The sequence below is a fragment of the Danio aesculapii genome, chromosome 5 (assembly GCF_903798145.1).
Source record: "Danio aesculapii chromosome 5, fDanAes4.1, whole genome shotgun sequence".
NCBI classification, from domain to species: Eukaryota; Metazoa; Chordata; class Actinopteri; order Cypriniformes; family Danionidae; genus Danio; species Danio aesculapii.
This window is the reverse complement of record NC_079439.1, coordinates 60620929-60637345: the sequence shown is the minus strand read 5'-3', so window position 1 is coordinate 60637345 and position 16417 is coordinate 60620929. Positions and strand designations below refer to the sequence as shown.

The window sequence follows — 16417 nt, the reverse complement described above, 5'->3', positions numbered from 1 at the left end:
AATTCTCAGATAGAGTCAACGTGCTGACGCAGTTTTTTACAAACTGGAACACTTGTGAAGTAAATAATACATTTAAAAAAATGAACAAATAAAAAATAAAAATAAATAAATAAATAGCATTTCTGATAAATCAAGTGTATCTCTCAAGGTTTTTTTTCCTTCACTTTCATCAATTGGTGAAGTTTGTTCCTCGCCACTGGCTTGCATGGTTCAGGACTTGTGAAGCTGCGCATTGATGGATTTGCTCTTCAGTGTTTGGACTTTCAGCAATGAAAATTAAACCACACTGAACTGAACTAAACTGAACTTCAACTCTGAAAACTGAACTGACAGTTTCAATTTACTATAATATTCTATGTTAAGCTGCTTTGACACAATCTACATTGTAAAAGCACTATAGAAATAAAGATGAATTTAAAATTTAATTGAATAAATAAGAAAAGCAGTTTCAGTTTAAACAACCAATTTAAATTTGTCTTAGCTTATATACCAGACGTACAGGCTATACTTTGTTTATAACGAAATTATATTGTAATGATATGTATTTTTGTACTGTAATTCACTGTACAGCTACCTGTTTTCAGATTGTTTTTCTTTTATTAAGTACTTTCTGACAACTTAAATGTGATTTCTCTTTAAAAAAAAAAAACTTTAAAAATGCTTAGATAACCTAGCACAACGTAGAAAAACCTTTAAAATGTTTAAACGTTAACTGAATAAATACACTGTGTTATTGTGGTATTGTTTTTGAGTTTTGCTTTGGTACCAAGAACTGCATATTTTCACTGGTATTGATACAGAATACTGAAATGTTTCTACCATGACAACCCTAGTTGAACCCAAGTTCAAAAGTGGACAAGCCACGCATGCATGGTAATGTGTCTCCTCTGTACACTTGTGACTGGATAGATGGAAACACATCTTACTACCAGGTGCGAACTGGGCTGAGTGGTACAGTACAGTATCTAAAAGCGCAAATGGTTTTCCTTTTTCTGTTTGCGGTCACTCGCAGCACGTCTCATTTGAAATAACGAACTTGAGCTCATAATAATAACGTGAGCGTGATTACTGAAGTCCGGATTTTCACATCCTTTCAGAAATGGACAAACGTGAGAGTGACACGCAAAAAACAAAGGAGAAGCAAGGAAAAAAACAAAGGAGCAACTGATTCTTTCAGCAACTTAAAAGATGAACAAACTGCCATGTTTAATTATCATCATCACCTTTTGGATTATTATGAACTCGGAAAGACAGAATTACTTTCTAACAATGTGTTAACGTAGAATAAAGATGAGAGGTTTGAACTGACTGTATATGTTTTGTATTGTTTATGAACACAAATGTATGTTTTGGGTATTTTTTTGTAATTGGTAACATTTCAGAGACTGTACTGTATACATTATATATTTTACATTTTATGAATGAGTAATTTTCATTAATAAATTTGAGTATATGGTGATCTATTTGCATATATTATAAAAGCCCATTCCACTAATAATATTAAATTCATCCTCTATCACTCAAAAAAACTAGTAATTTTCACATGATTCATTCAAGTGGTTTTTGTTAAAAAAATAAATATGAGTATATGGTGGTGGATTTGCTTAAATTATAAAAGCACATTCTGCTAATAATATTAAAATCTTTATCTATCACTCAAAAAAAATGGTAATTTTCACATGATTCATTCAAGTGGTTTTTGCTAAAAAAAAAAAATCAAGTCATTAAATTTACTTAAAAATAATACTTGCAATAGTGTTACCACTATTTTTTTTAGTAAATAGCACATAAGATTTTTTACAGTGTAAGTCTCTGTATGTGTTCATAGATGTTTTATTTATTTTTTATTTTATATAATCGCAGACGTTACAGTAGAGTTACAGTATAATGAATCATCATTGATCTGCAACTATAATTAAATCCTGTTCATAGAAAGGTTAGTAATTAACATTTATACAGAAACATTGATGTATATAAAAGATTTTTGCGAACTTCAAGCGAGAATGACGTCGACTGCATCTTTCTGTCGTATACCATGCCTACCAAAGGTTACGATTGGTACCATTTGGAAGTGGAGACACAAGCCTGATAAAGAAGACCTGTACCAAACCGAACTGCACTACTCAGTGAAAACAAGATGCAGAGCAAAAATAATGCTTAAATCCAGAGCACAATTTCCACAATACTTTTCAAAGCTTTCTCTTTCAAATACTCAAGAGGTTGATTTTCTTACTCTGATTTCTTCTCGTAAGCTTTGGTAGATTCCTCCATTTTTTTCTCCAGGTCTAGCATGAGGTCTTCTTTGCTGTGCAGATTCTGCTGGGTTATTAGCAGCTCCTCTGTGGTGGACTTGAGCCTGAAATCAGTCAAACACTCATCTTTCCCGTTATCTGACATATCAAGTCTACCACTTATTAACGGTAGCATAAAACATCTGTGCTTACAAAATCGAAAAACTGCAGAAAAAAAAATTTAGATTTTTTTTATTAATCTAATATGTGATCTATATTCAGACAAAATAAACCACTTACATCACTTGTAAGCTGTCTGCTGTCAAATTATTCCACAGAATCTCATTTGCTTGAAGATTCTCAGTTTCGTCTAATAGCGTTGCATCAAATTCTACATTTGGTTCTTTGGCTTCTGGTGACCTGTTGAAAAAGAAATGGAGAGGATGTCAAAGATATATTTAACATTTGCGACAAAAATGATATTCAAATATACATATACTATAGGTAGGCATGGGCCGGTATAAGATTCTGCCAGTATGATAGATAACCTTGGATAAAAATATCATGGTTTCAAGATGTTGTGATTAATGCTCTAAAATATATTCTTATTAAACGTCTGGGTAAAAAACAACAACATTTTTTTCCACCAGTGAACACAATATATTTTATTTTAAGAGACATTTAAAATATTCAATGTGAACTATTGATGTGGATAGGCTTTTGCTGCTGGAGATACTTTCACCCTAAAAAAAAAAAATGTACATATCGCAGAAATGATATAACAGAAAACTTCCAAACTTTAGGACTTTTCCAAAGCGAGATAAATCTTGAAACTGGTTTCAAGATTAGTATAGGTCAAGTATAGGTCAAGACAAGACATGATGGTTTTTTTTTTAAATAATTATATTCTTGGGGGTTTTCCCCTTTAATGGATAGGACAGTGAAGAGTATTAACAGGAAAACATGGGGTGCAAAGAGACGGGAGGTGGGAATCAAGGCGGGAATCGAACTATATTCTATCTATATATGCTATCTATATTAAATCTGTATTAATAATAATAATAATAATAATAATAATAATAATTATAATAATAATAATCCCTTACATTTATCTAGTGCTTTGCTGTACACTCAAAGTGCTTTCCACATTGGGAGGAATCTCCTCATCCACCATTAAATTTGCAAAAGTTGTTTAATATGCATAGAAAGCATACTAAATGCAAGTAGTCTTCACTGTTTTAAATAACATGAAATAAAATATAAAAATGAGCGTAATAATGTTTCATCATGCTTCACAGTGCATTTATGCAAAGACAAAACAACATATTTACTCCAACCATTCTACATTAAACAAGTTTTCTTTTTAACATGATTAAAAATGTTTTAATGACAAATAGGAGTAACCTAATGGTATAAGAACAGGCAAATTTTGAAGCTTTAAAATTAAAATAAATCAAGAAGATTTTTAAATGCATGGCCATATGATTACTGTTCTGAAATTGTCTGACAATGTTTTTGTAATAATATATAATACATTGTTGCACTGAATGACATTTTAGTGGGTCTCTTCTGTTTTATTGTAATTCAGTTTTTATTTCCACAATGAATATATAAAATTTTTACTATCACATAGACAAATAGTTTTAACAGCTATTACCCCGCATATATATCCCCCATCCCCCACCCTATTATATGCACACCAGGAAACCTGGAATAACTGTAAACCAAGCAAGTGAATAAATTACATTAAATTTGATACATTATCACATTATTATATGAGGGTTAAGTGTCTAAGATTTCTTTGACGTCGCATATACAGATTTTCCACACCGTTAAAATGTCCAGTTTAGCATGGTTGATCCGTGCTGATGACAGTTCTAGGTACAAAAGTGAATGCAACCAGTAACAGAGAGATCATGAGGGGGTTTCCACCTCTGTACCAAAATTTTCTTTTTTAGCAGTTTAAGCAGCTAACCAAAATGTACAGACCTTTGCATTTTAGGGGAATTGAGAGTCATCATTCAACAATAACAATTCAGGATCTTTGGGGAAACAAATATTTGTAACTTCAAATAAAATGTCCAGCACAGAACGCCAAAGTTTTTGCACCTCCGGACATTCCCACATCATATGTAATATGTAGTGGGTATCTTCTGTAAATCATGTTAAAAATGAATGGCAATTGAACAGAACATATTATAAGTATACATATTTAACCAATATACATACACAAACACATTTATTTTACACCTTTAAGAAACTGCCTTACTTATAAACTTCAATGAAGTTGTCATACTCTGACAGCGGATCGATTTGGTCGATGGATGTGTGGATTTCTTTATGAACCTTCACTATTTCATCTGTTAACAGGCTGGTGATTTCACTGTACTCCTCCAGAATCCCCTTACTAGAAGAGAGAAAAAATAAAGCAATAAAATGAAAAGCATTGAGTGTACCAATTAATAAACGTGCAGTTTCACCAAATTAGTTAATCTATCAGGACGGTCAACTGTATTACTAACTGTATCAGTACTCATTGGGCATATACTTGTTTGTCTTTTCAACAAAGCTTGAATTTTCTCATAAATTACACTAATAATCAGTTATTCAATTCATTTTGAAAATAAACTGCATAGATTACTTCATATCACACACTTCTGCATGTCTTAAAAAAAATCAGATATAGGCTATGAACCAGTGGTGTGCTCTAAATCAATCCCAGAAGGGCCTTGCAATTGTTTCCTTCATGTGGATTAACCTCCACTCCAGATTACCGCATACTCTGTGATTAAAAAACAGCTTAGGAAAGGAAAAAAACCAAAGAGACTTCTGTTCTCTGCTAATCCTCTGACAGCTATGAGATATTGGATTGAGGCTACAACATGCAGTGAGGTTTTCAGTGTAGCTGCACTGGTTGCGCAAGATCCACAACAAAAGATTGAAATACACGTGGCAGTCCAAAGCATTCACAACAAGCAGACACGATACAGTGAGAGATCTGCACTGCCCTCCACAGATGAAGAGGAAGCTGTATTCTCTTCTCATATTAATACTGAAAATGAGCATAATGTTTACATACATACAAATTATAGTTCCATTTAGAAGAACTGTGACAAATTGTCCATTTTTTAACCATTTATATGATTTTTGCAGATAGACTTAACTGACAGATTTTTACAAGACTATTGTATGTAAATTTTACATTTTATTTTATTTCATAATTTATTTGATCATTATCTTATTATTATTTTATAACGTCTCTTTTGGTTTCAGTGTCCATGTACACCTTGCTTCAATTTTTGTCCCAGCCAGTTCCATATTATAATTGTAAATGTTATCCATGTATGCCTTTTATTTTATTTTTTATAAACCTACCATAAATATTTTGATCAATGTTAGATGGATGGGGTGGGAGGTAGAGTTTTGAGTTCCTTTTTGTAATAAGCTAAATTCACTTTAAGTACTTCCAAGAATACTTTGAGATATGGTCCATCTCTTTCTTGTAAGGATTTAGGCGGTACTGTATGTATAAAGGTTTTTTCAATGAAAATGAAAACAAAGAGTAAAAAAAACGGGAATGATTGTCTGTGGTAATAATCATGATGTACTAAAGACATCGTGCTAAAACTATTGCATGCACATTCCAGCACTATAAAGGTGTAATATGTAAGCTTGTCCCATTGGTTGAACTAGGTATTGCACTACAAAATCAAAAGCCTTTTTAACCCGGTCCCTTCCAAAATTCAAATGTCTTCGAGACTGAATCACACTTTGGTGTGTTTTCCGCCAAGGTAACCCAGGGTTCATATAATTGGGTAAACTGGCAGTGGGTTGGTTATAGAGACTAAAACGAAGACAGACATTCCGACACACAACACGGATTTTCAAAGAAGAATGAATTACTGTAGTGTTGTGTCTCAGATAAACAAATATGTTCACTTGGCTAATCATTTTTGCTAGCATGATGCTGAGGAATAAGGGTCATACAAGCAAAAACAATTGGGCATTTTATAGAAGCACAAGCCCAAAGTCATGGGCTTCGAAGTTGCACTGAAGCTGTACTTTGAAGGTTCAAGAACTTAGCTCCATCAAAGTCCACTGGAATGTTTTTCTTTAAGTCTGCATGAACTGGTAGTTGCTAAGACTTTTATTTCAGTATGTTTACGTATTTCCAACTGAAACTGATTATTGAGTAGGGGTGTGAATTTTTTGCGCATCATTCTTTTGTAGCAATCTAAAGCGCTTCAAACAAAGTTCTTTTTTGTTATTCGTTTGAGGGAAAAAGAAATTCAAAAAGGCCAAGTGTCTGTATACTGCTTCTGAACCTTCTGACCCCCCCACACTGAAGTAGGCAGAGCTTTAAATGTGTCGTGCTGCTTGAGTATTGCTAATCAACAATAGGGGTTGAGAGAGAATAAGAGTTTCATAAACATCTAGTAAACATCTAGCCTCCTCCAGCGAGAAGCACCACCACCGTGGGTCACACTGCTTAATATTTTGCCATGGACAGACACATGAAAGAACGTTTAGAACTTTATCAGATGTGGCGTGATGCGGTACTCGAACTTCCAGCATATTCCTATTGCTAACTTGTTGATATTGTGCTGGATGTTTTTCTCCTGTCTGACTATGGACTGCGAGAATACGAAGCACATTAAAAAAGTTGGAGTTCCAGAACACACCCACCAAATGCGTAATAGTCACAGACCAATAGTAGCCCAATTGTATTTCAAGAGTTCACACTTAGCTGATGATTGATTATAAAGCGTGTTTGGCATGCTGTCTCGGGAGAGAGCCCTGAGCTCATAAAATTGGCTCGCTCGCATATGCAGGGTGAGAGGGGAGTTTGAGCTCAGGTAGATCTCGAGAACTCCCCTGCGGTTTGTGGCTAATGAGCAATTAGGAATTGCTATGAAGAGATAATTACACACTAGTAGCATGTCTATGGTGCTGATTTGGATTAGTCAATTAACTTAAGTCACATTTTTGGATGGTGGGAGGAAACCGGGGGACTCGGGGGGAAAAACACGCGAGTAGGGGAGAACATGTAAACCCCGCACAGAAACATTGACTGGCTTGGTAAGGACTAGAACCAGTTTTTGCTATGAGGCAACAATGCGAACTACTGGGCCACGCCACCCATCTAGGAAAGGAGGAGTAGGGGTGTAAGGGGGAATTCTTCAAAACAAAGATGACTGTGGTATGGAATTTAGGTTATTTAAGGTGACTTTGGAATCGTCTGATTGGCGAATGATGATTTGGCTAATGCGGGACCAGCCATGATCAATCATAAGCATATGATCCTCTCGAAATAAATTTAGAAACAAGCTTCATTTAAAAACAAAACAAACTCCCTCAAAATGTTTGCTTTGGTTAGCTGTTTCGAACTGACAAAGCAAACTCAAAAGAACTTTGTCGTGGCCAGATTTGATTTCTAAATGACATAATTTCAGTTCTTTTTAGATTTCGTTTACTGGGACCTTAACAGTAAGAGAGGTATAGCTAAAGCCATCTAACAGAACAAGTCTGCAACTTGAAAAGCAAATGAAAGCAAATAGTCAGACTTTGATTTAAGATTACCAAAAAAAAAAAAACTTATTTTCATGGATTAAATTGCACAAATAAATTGTTTACCTAAAGAATAGCAATGTGAGCTAGCAAAAAAAAAAAATTTATTTCACACTAATTTTGTTATGACGAAGAAACAAAGCCATGTAGATCTTGGCTAACCAGGGGGTGAGTACACTTTTATTCTAGAAGTGAATTAATGCTTTAAGTGACTTGAATAGCCAGCAGTGTAATGTGGTGAATGGACTCACAGTGCACTGATCATCTCCTCCTGCATCTTCTGTAGAGAATCCAGCAACAGAGGCAGTGCAAACTCATGGTAGTGCTCCTGATGCAGCTGTGCGCTTTTCACCGCTAGCACGTACTGATTGTGCAGGTTATGCAGCTTCATGGTGGCTTTGTCATAGCGCTCACGGGCTTTCTCAGTCTCTTTGCCTGTAGGGAAGTGAAACACAGTTGTGTCGGTGACATGAAAGCAAAAGTGGAGGTGGTTTGTCTGAACATCTGATTGTGTTTGAAAACCCTTTAAAAAATGCAGTTTCGATAAACAAGTTGTAAGTAAAGCGATATTGGTTTTTAAAGGCTCAACACCAAGGTCAAATGTAGTGGTTCTGAACCACAGGGTACGAACAAACTTACAAGACAACCTAACTATTATATTTAAAGGTTCAAGACACCCTGGAGTACTTTTTTGAAATTTTAACAGATTTGTGTGTGTTTTACACACAAATTTTAGACGACGTTAGCACCTGTCAGCTTTAATTGTTGGAAAAACTGCATAATTTTGAGCTTTTGTCAGCCAATTTTTATTTTCTGGGGTTAAAATCATTTTTGGAGCGGGGTCAAAATTGGTGATGTATCGCGAAGCTGCTAGTGGAGTGATGACGCGTCGGTTGCTCATTATTATTCACAGTTGAGATTTCTTATCCTATGAGAAGACCCTGCTTCTTAATTATTCATGGGAGCACGTGCAAGCACGAAGGCAAGGCAGACCTGCCAAGCTGTGAGACCTAATGACTCGTGGAGACCGCGTCCACGTACGACAAGCAGGATTTAGCCATTCATGAAGGGTTGTATGTGTTCGTTTCCATGAATCACAGGGTTTGTTGCATGTGTTTCCTCGCGATGCTGACAGGGCCGATCCAGCAAAGCTGTTGGTTTGCAGCAAGTATTTTTGTTAAGAGAGCTGTATGAGACTTGGAGAATGGTGGACTTTGTCTTTTATCAGTGGAGTTCGTAACCATTCAGACACATCTCCTATCCGTGCTGCTGTGTTCGCACATGTTTAAAATCCTCCAGATTACCGACTGGGTTAATGGTTGGAATAGACAGGGCAAGAGACCTGCTGCACTGCTATCCACTGTGTCTGCATTCAGACCTGGGGATTCAGGAGGAGAGAAGTCCTCCTCATTTATAGTGTTTACATGGTTATCTTTATAGTGAAATAACAAATGTAGTTATGTGTATATAAAATTGCGAATAAACATATGAATCAGGGCATTAAATTACTGTTTATTTCTTTGCATTTTAACTTTATAAACTATAAAATCATGTGTCTTCTCACGGTTTGTGTCTCATTTTGTGAGTCAACTGACAAAAGTTGTTCTCCCCTTTTTTTCCCCTGCTCTGCTGGCCACACCTACTCCTCCCTCTGCTCACAGCACTCCACGCCCATTGAAAAAATTCTGAGGTAGACTTGACCCAAAAGAGGGGGGGTTTCATGGCCCTTTAAGTGGACTTAACTACTAGGTATTATTTTAAAAAATCATATTGCATTGAGCAACACTTAAAGTGCTATTGAGGTGGGATATGGGTAATATTAGGGACAGGTTTGATGGTATACGTAGAATAAGAATGGGATAAGATGTAAAAGATTGGTCACCAGTGTGATTATAGATGTAATTACAGAAATTAAACAGATGTAACTACATGCATATAATTTGTTTAATATGATTAAATTCTAAAATAAAAACATGACTGTACATAATAAGTGCATTGTACCAAATTATTCATTTAAAAATAAGTACATAGTAATTAAGGCCACTTAATATAAAGTGGGATTTTTAAAAGTACCAGATTTCCTACGGTCTTGAAAAAAATTTAAAAACTGTGATTTCTAGAAAATATTTCTAAGTCAAAATGAACTTTTATAATGTCATAGTAGTTTTATTCTATTTATTAAAAAATATTTCAGAAAAGACTAGCATAATCTTGGAAATAAAAAGCATTATTCTAATGATTTTTGATTATTTTATTGTATAATTATAATGCATTGCCAGTCTTATTTTAGCAGAAGAGCCAGATATATCTTGGGAGGCTTCAAATATTGTACTTGACAAAGGGGGGCATTGGAGTCAAAAAGTTCAAGAAGCTTGTGTTTGTTCAGTTGTCAAATTACAGAACTACAAATCTTCTCCTTTCCAGAAAACAATAGTACACTACTTTTGTGTTCTGTGGAAGATTTGTTTCCAATGCTTTCATACAAACAATAAAAGGTTAATGGGGACCACAACACTTGACTTTCATTTAAAAATAAAACATTGAGACATTTGATATATGATCTTTTTGTGCTCTACAGGATAAAGTAGCACTGTTTTGGACCAAAAAATAGACTACCAAACCTATGTTGCACATCACAACACAGTTATAATTCTCATTCTGAATCAGACAAATCAAATAAATCACTCCTATCTCAGTAAGTCATCATTTGCGAACTCTGTTTTATGAGCCAAATCAGCTGTTTGTTAGCTGACAGACAAAGAAAGAAAAAAAACACCTCACCTTTCAGAACGGCGTCCTTGTATTTTTCTCTTGCTAAAACAGCATCCTTGGTTAACTGCCGGTAGGTACATTTCAACCTCTCAAGATCGCTTTTGGTTACCTGAGATAAAAAGAAGGCAAGAAAAATGATCTATCACACTGATGTTCCCTGAAATGGCATGATCTATTCAAAATAAATAGGAGTATAGGGGCATCAAAATGAACAAAAAATGTCCTCCAGAACATAGGTTTACAAAACCCTAGTTTTACCAAGACCTTTGCTGACAAATGCAAATTAATTTCTAATTTAATATATAGTAATAAACACGCACATACACTTGTCAATTTGTATATTTGCACTCACTACTTACTTCTATTTTTTTTTAAATATATTTATTATCTGTTTTTTTGTCCTGTCTCTGTTATCCTGTTGCACTGTAGAAGCTCTGTCACGAAAACAAATTCCTCGTATGTGTGAATCCATCATAAGGGGGATTTTACATAATAAACTGGCTCATTCCACAACCTGTTATTTCATAGACTTGAGTTCTTAAATTTACTGGATGTTTTACAGTCAAACACTTTCTGATGTCAAAATATCAAGGAATTAAAATCAGCTGCAAACCAGGCAATTGAGCCAAATGTGAAAACATCAGCTAATTGCAAGTTCCCACATATAGAAATCTGTGATACAGCAATATACATGTCATATGTATATACCAGAGCTTAAAATTAACCTTTAAAAATTGTCGCACCCACCAATTATGAGCACCATAAGTTTTATATTAACAGATTTATTGTATTTGAAATCACCAATAATTTGTAAATTATTGCATTCTTTTTTTTTGTCCCAACTTTGAAGAAATGGTAACCAATGGAAATATATTCCCATAATAGTACAGACTACTACAGACTAGACTGCATATAATTTATCTCTAAATACCCCAATAATCTGAAAAGAATAAATATTGCTGCAAAATTTGATCAACGCCATAAAATAATCTGTATAATCTCCTAATAATCTTTCTTTAGGTGTATACCTAGAGGAAACACTTTGAATTTCATTGTTTTATCCCATCCTTATAGACTTAACAAATTTGCTGCTTTTTCAAACTTACTTACTTACTCTTACTTACTCCTAGGGCTGGGCAATATGAACCAAAAAATCATATCCCAGTATTTTTAGGAGGAATGACAGTATACGACATGTATCCGCTAAACTAAAAATCCAATAAACAGAATAAATAAATACAATGATTAGAATATAACTGGAATTGAAGTCAATATGTAATAACAGACCAGAATGCAGAGCTAAATGTGTTATAATGTAAATGCAAAGAAGAGCCCGTCATGTAATAAATACTGAACTTATAATCAGTGAATATAAGGTGGTTTCACTTTCATAATGCGGTATAAATTCGTCCCATTTTGCCGTTTTTAATTTTTGAACACATTCAGGTGCTGTTTGTCAATTTGACAAGGCTTCTATGTTCGTTCTTGCTGTAAATTTTGGAAGAAATGATCGATAAAAGGTTTATGATAAACTGCTGTGACAGCTGCAGGCGCTGTGTGACGAGCTGTGGGACGCGCGTGAATGCGAGGGGGAGCCAGATTTGTCCGGGGAGTCAGATTGATACATCACCAGCACTGCATGTTCCTCCATGTCAGTCCGTGATGGGTCGTTCTTGAATGATTCGGTCATTTTTGACAAATCTTTTGTATGACTCTGGGAGTGAATCATTCATTTGCGCATGCGCTCATTTGTGCAAGTGGAGCTCGCGTGCTGCCTTGGAGTGGTCTGTTTCGCGCAGAATGCGCACGTGTGGCCTCAAACCATATCGATATGAAAGATATTGGATAATCCCGCATCTCGTTGGGGAATTATATCGATATATCCCCAGAACTCGATATACAGCCCAGCCCTACTTCCTCCCAGAGCAGTTTATATTAAAGCTGATATTTAGCTGCACCATGTTGGTTTTTTTACGATGTGGGTCGTTAGCCCAATGCTCAACCCCCAATCTGGAGTACCAGGACATACACACATACATGCACTACGAACAATTCAGTTTACCCAATTCACCTATAGTGCATGTCTTTCCACTTGTGGGAAAAACAGGAGCACCCAGAGGCAATCTCCACACAGAAATGCCAAATGACCCAGCCGGGGCTCGAACCAGTGGCCTTCTTGCTGTGAGGCGACAGTACTACCCTCTGCACCACCATGCCACCTGCTTTTTAAAACGACTTATTTAAAATGAGCTGAATTAACAGCTTCTTGGAACTACTTAATTGTTTTTTGTTCAATGCACTTAAATTTGTAAAAACAATTACGTTCACTTCGTTGATTTGTGCTGGGACAACATGAAGGACCCAGCATTTTTTACAGTGTATGCAATGATGATAAAATGTGACTAGTAGACTTGTCCGACCGTTGTCTTTCTAAAGGCTCACCTTGTTCATCTCGGACTCGATCTGCTGGTGGAGGCTTTGGTAACTCTTCTTGACCTGCTGCTTGTCTTTTATCATCATGGTGAGGCGGTGAAGAGGCCCCGAGTTGAGCTCCTCAGCGTGGCACTTCATGATCTTACTCAACTGCTCTGTCTGCTGCACCATGTGAGTCCACGACTGATAACACACAAAAACCCACATATGAAGATACGAAAAGATAGAAATTAGAAAAACAAGTGAGGGTGAGAGACTGCGAGACAAACAGAGATCAAAACAGACAGATATGAGGAGAGAAACAGACAATGCGTGAATAACTGGTAGTGAGCATTTAACAGATGATAAGCATCAGCACCACCTGTCCACCCATAATGCAGCGGTTACCTTGGACACATGGCTGACGTAGTGGATCTGAGAGGAGTTGTCGTGCTTGTCCACCTGCTGGCTGATGTTGATCAGGAGCGATGCGTATTCCTTGTCGCTCTTCACCCGCAGGGTCATGAAGCGCTTCACTGTCTCCAGCAGCTTCAGCTCCCAGTCCTGCAGCTTCATCAGACCCTCGTGGGAGTTCCTCAGGTCCCGGCCGAACCCCATCTTACACGCAAGGCACACAGTTTCGTTCTCTCTCTTTCTCTCTCTCTCTCTTTCGCTCGCTCAGTGGGCTGTGGTGATCAGGTCTGCATTGTTACTGTGCTGAAAGCGGATATGAGTAAAAAAAATGGCAGGTTAGATTTAGTGAATGAAAGTAAGCTATCACAAACTATCTATCTGCCATACTACCCATTTTTATGCTGGTTTCATGTGGTTGAGAATAATTTTTGTACAACTTTTAACAAGTAGAAATGTAATGACTAACATTTTGTGTGGCATTTTCATAACATTAGGTCAGAAATAGGTTTATTTAAGAAACTAATTTTACAAACCTTTTGCAGGGGTCATTTCTATGATGCAATTTGCAGTTTTTATAACACATGTTGGCTGCACCACATGACATTGTAGATATTTGATTATTATATTAAAATATCTCTTGGTAAAAGTGTTTATTAAATCAATAATAAATAAAATAACACTGTAAAACATTTTAAGAAGAAAAACTTTTTTTTCTATTAGCTATGCTATAGCTTAACTATGTTTTTTTTTTTCCAAGAAACTTTATGAATATTATTTTGATGCTTTTTTAATAGAAAATTACTTTTGTTTTATAAAATGTTTATTTTTTAATCACAGTTTTTAATCATTTTACATTCGGTTACATTTCTTATAAATAAATATATATTTACAGTGAATTATTGCTATGTTTCCATCCACCTATTTTTTTAAGCTTAGTTTTTATTGATTTTTTTAGGAACATAACCAGTGGGAACAAAACAAACAAATAAAAAATACATATATACATACTGTAAATAAACATACATACATACATACATACATATATACGCAAATACATCCATTCCACACATGTATATCTATATACGTACAGTACATATATAAAAATATTACATTAACCATCAAAATAAATAAATAAAATTAGTATGAAATAAAATATAATAAAAGGTTGCCAAACATATTCTCACAATGATGCATAACCTCTCGAATTATGTAAATGTTCAATTATAGATAATTATTTTGTCGTTGTGGAGAAAGCCAGCCATTTGCTCAATTTCTTTTCAAAGATCTCTAATTGTAATCGAAGTGCATGTGTCATTTCCTCAACTTTTATATAATTTTGAACCATTCATCTTTAGTTAATGGGTCTTCTTTATACCATTTCCGGGTTATAGCTTTTTTACTTGCCAGAAATACCTTAGATATATATCCTCCTTTTCAAGTTTAACAGGAATATCTCCTAGACAAAGTACTTCAAATGTTTTAGGAATATAAAGATCAAGAATATTGTTGATGGCAGAGTGCACAGCTTCCCAAAAACTGTTCATTCTTGAGCACCGCCAGAATACATGCGCATGATGCTTCTTTTACCCCACAGTTACTCCAACAAGGATGAGGAGTCCCCAATTGTAATTATTTAATTTTTGGTGTAATAAAAAATCTGATTAAGTTTTTATAACAAAACTCACGCCACATTCTTGAGCTTGTTGAGGTGTGTGGGACAGCACATATTTTAACCTATTGGTCTTGGTTCAGAATAATGCCTACTTCCTTTTCCCATTTCAATATTTTGATGATTTTATGAATAAATAAAAATAGTAAATACAATTTGTTTCACATTGTTAACACATGCATATTAATCTCTTTAAAAACGACTAAATAACCACAGGACGTACAGTACTATGCAAAAGCCCAAAATCAGCTTTATCTATCTAGCAAAAGGTATTCAGGCAAGTGCTCAATTTCGTGAACTATCCCTTTATTATACAAACAGAAAATGTGTTATACAATGTGTTATAATCTGTTATACAAACAGGAAATATGTACACAGTATTCAGGACAACTTTACTCTTGGAACAAAAAGCCTAGCATCGAAAGTCTAATGTGTTTAACGTGACTAGGCATGGGACGATAACCGTTTTCAAGGTATACTGCGGTTGGGAAAAGTCAGGGTTTTAAAACCCCTAAAATGTTCTGCTATACCATTCCTATGGTATACTAAGTTTTTTTTATGTTTTGTTTTAAGTTTTTTAGGACAACAGAATCTCCAGCAGAAAGATCTCCAAAGATGCTGTTTTAAATTGTAATTAAATTTGTGTTTTTAAAACTAATGAAGACAGCAGAAGTCAATGATTTATTTGAATTATTTAGTCTGGCATGTTTGCTGTTCCAAAATATTATAAATATCAATGGGGGCAATGAGTTTTTGTTTTTTATCCAGACATTTAAAAATAACTTATTTTAGAGCAGTAATCACAATACCCTAAAACCATGATATTTTTATCTAAGGTTATCATAATGTCAGAATCTTATACCGGCTCATGCCTAAACGTGACCTCTTTAGCACTAAACAACAGCTTGAATTTTTTTGTGGAGTCATTTCTGAATTTATGTGCTATTTAATATCAAACATCTTTCAGCATTTATAGGAGTTCTTTCTTACAGGGTTCCCACGCTTTCATGGGAGGCAGATGATTCAAGGACTTTTTAAAGCACCTTCAATTTTAAAACGAGCACCTTTGTACTTCATACCCTAGTATGTAATGCCATAAAAGTATTTCACTTACACTAAATATACATGGTAAATATATCAGAGTAGTTTTCAAAAAAGTTTGACCATTTTAAAAAATCATGTTTAAAGGACTTTAATAAAAATTGCTGAATTCAAAGTTGGTAATAATCATATGCGGTTTCTGATATGCTGAAAAAAGTCAGTGTTATTACAAGATTTAAATGCAGGATTTTTAATTTAAGAATTTCTAATTTTTTTTCACTCTGTTTTTGACAATTGATTACAATAGTTG

The 16417-nt window shown here is 34.9% G+C and overlaps 1 protein-coding gene across 2 annotated transcripts in view; it reads right to left on the bottom strand.

Annotated features, from left to right (window-relative positions):
• Positions 1–16417, bottom strand: part of fer (fer (fps/fes related) tyrosine kinase) — a 69220-nt gene that overhangs the window by 40315 nt on the left and 12488 nt on the right. For both annotated transcript variants that reach the window (XM_056458601.1, XM_056458602.1), the window contains exons 2-8: positions 13392–13700; positions 13014–13187; positions 10581–10680; positions 8051–8234; positions 4501–4638; positions 2532–2651; positions 2234–2356 (exon numbers count right to left, since the gene is read on the bottom strand). In XM_056458601.1, the coding sequence (XP_056314576.1) occupies positions 2234–2356; positions 2532–2651; positions 4501–4638; positions 8051–8234; positions 10581–10680; positions 13014–13187; positions 13392–13601 (1049 nt within the window). In that variant the 5' untranslated portion in view covers positions 13602–13700. The remainder of the gene's footprint in view (positions 1–2233; positions 2357–2531; positions 2652–4500; positions 4639–8050; positions 8235–10580; positions 10681–13013; positions 13188–13391; positions 13701–16417) is intronic.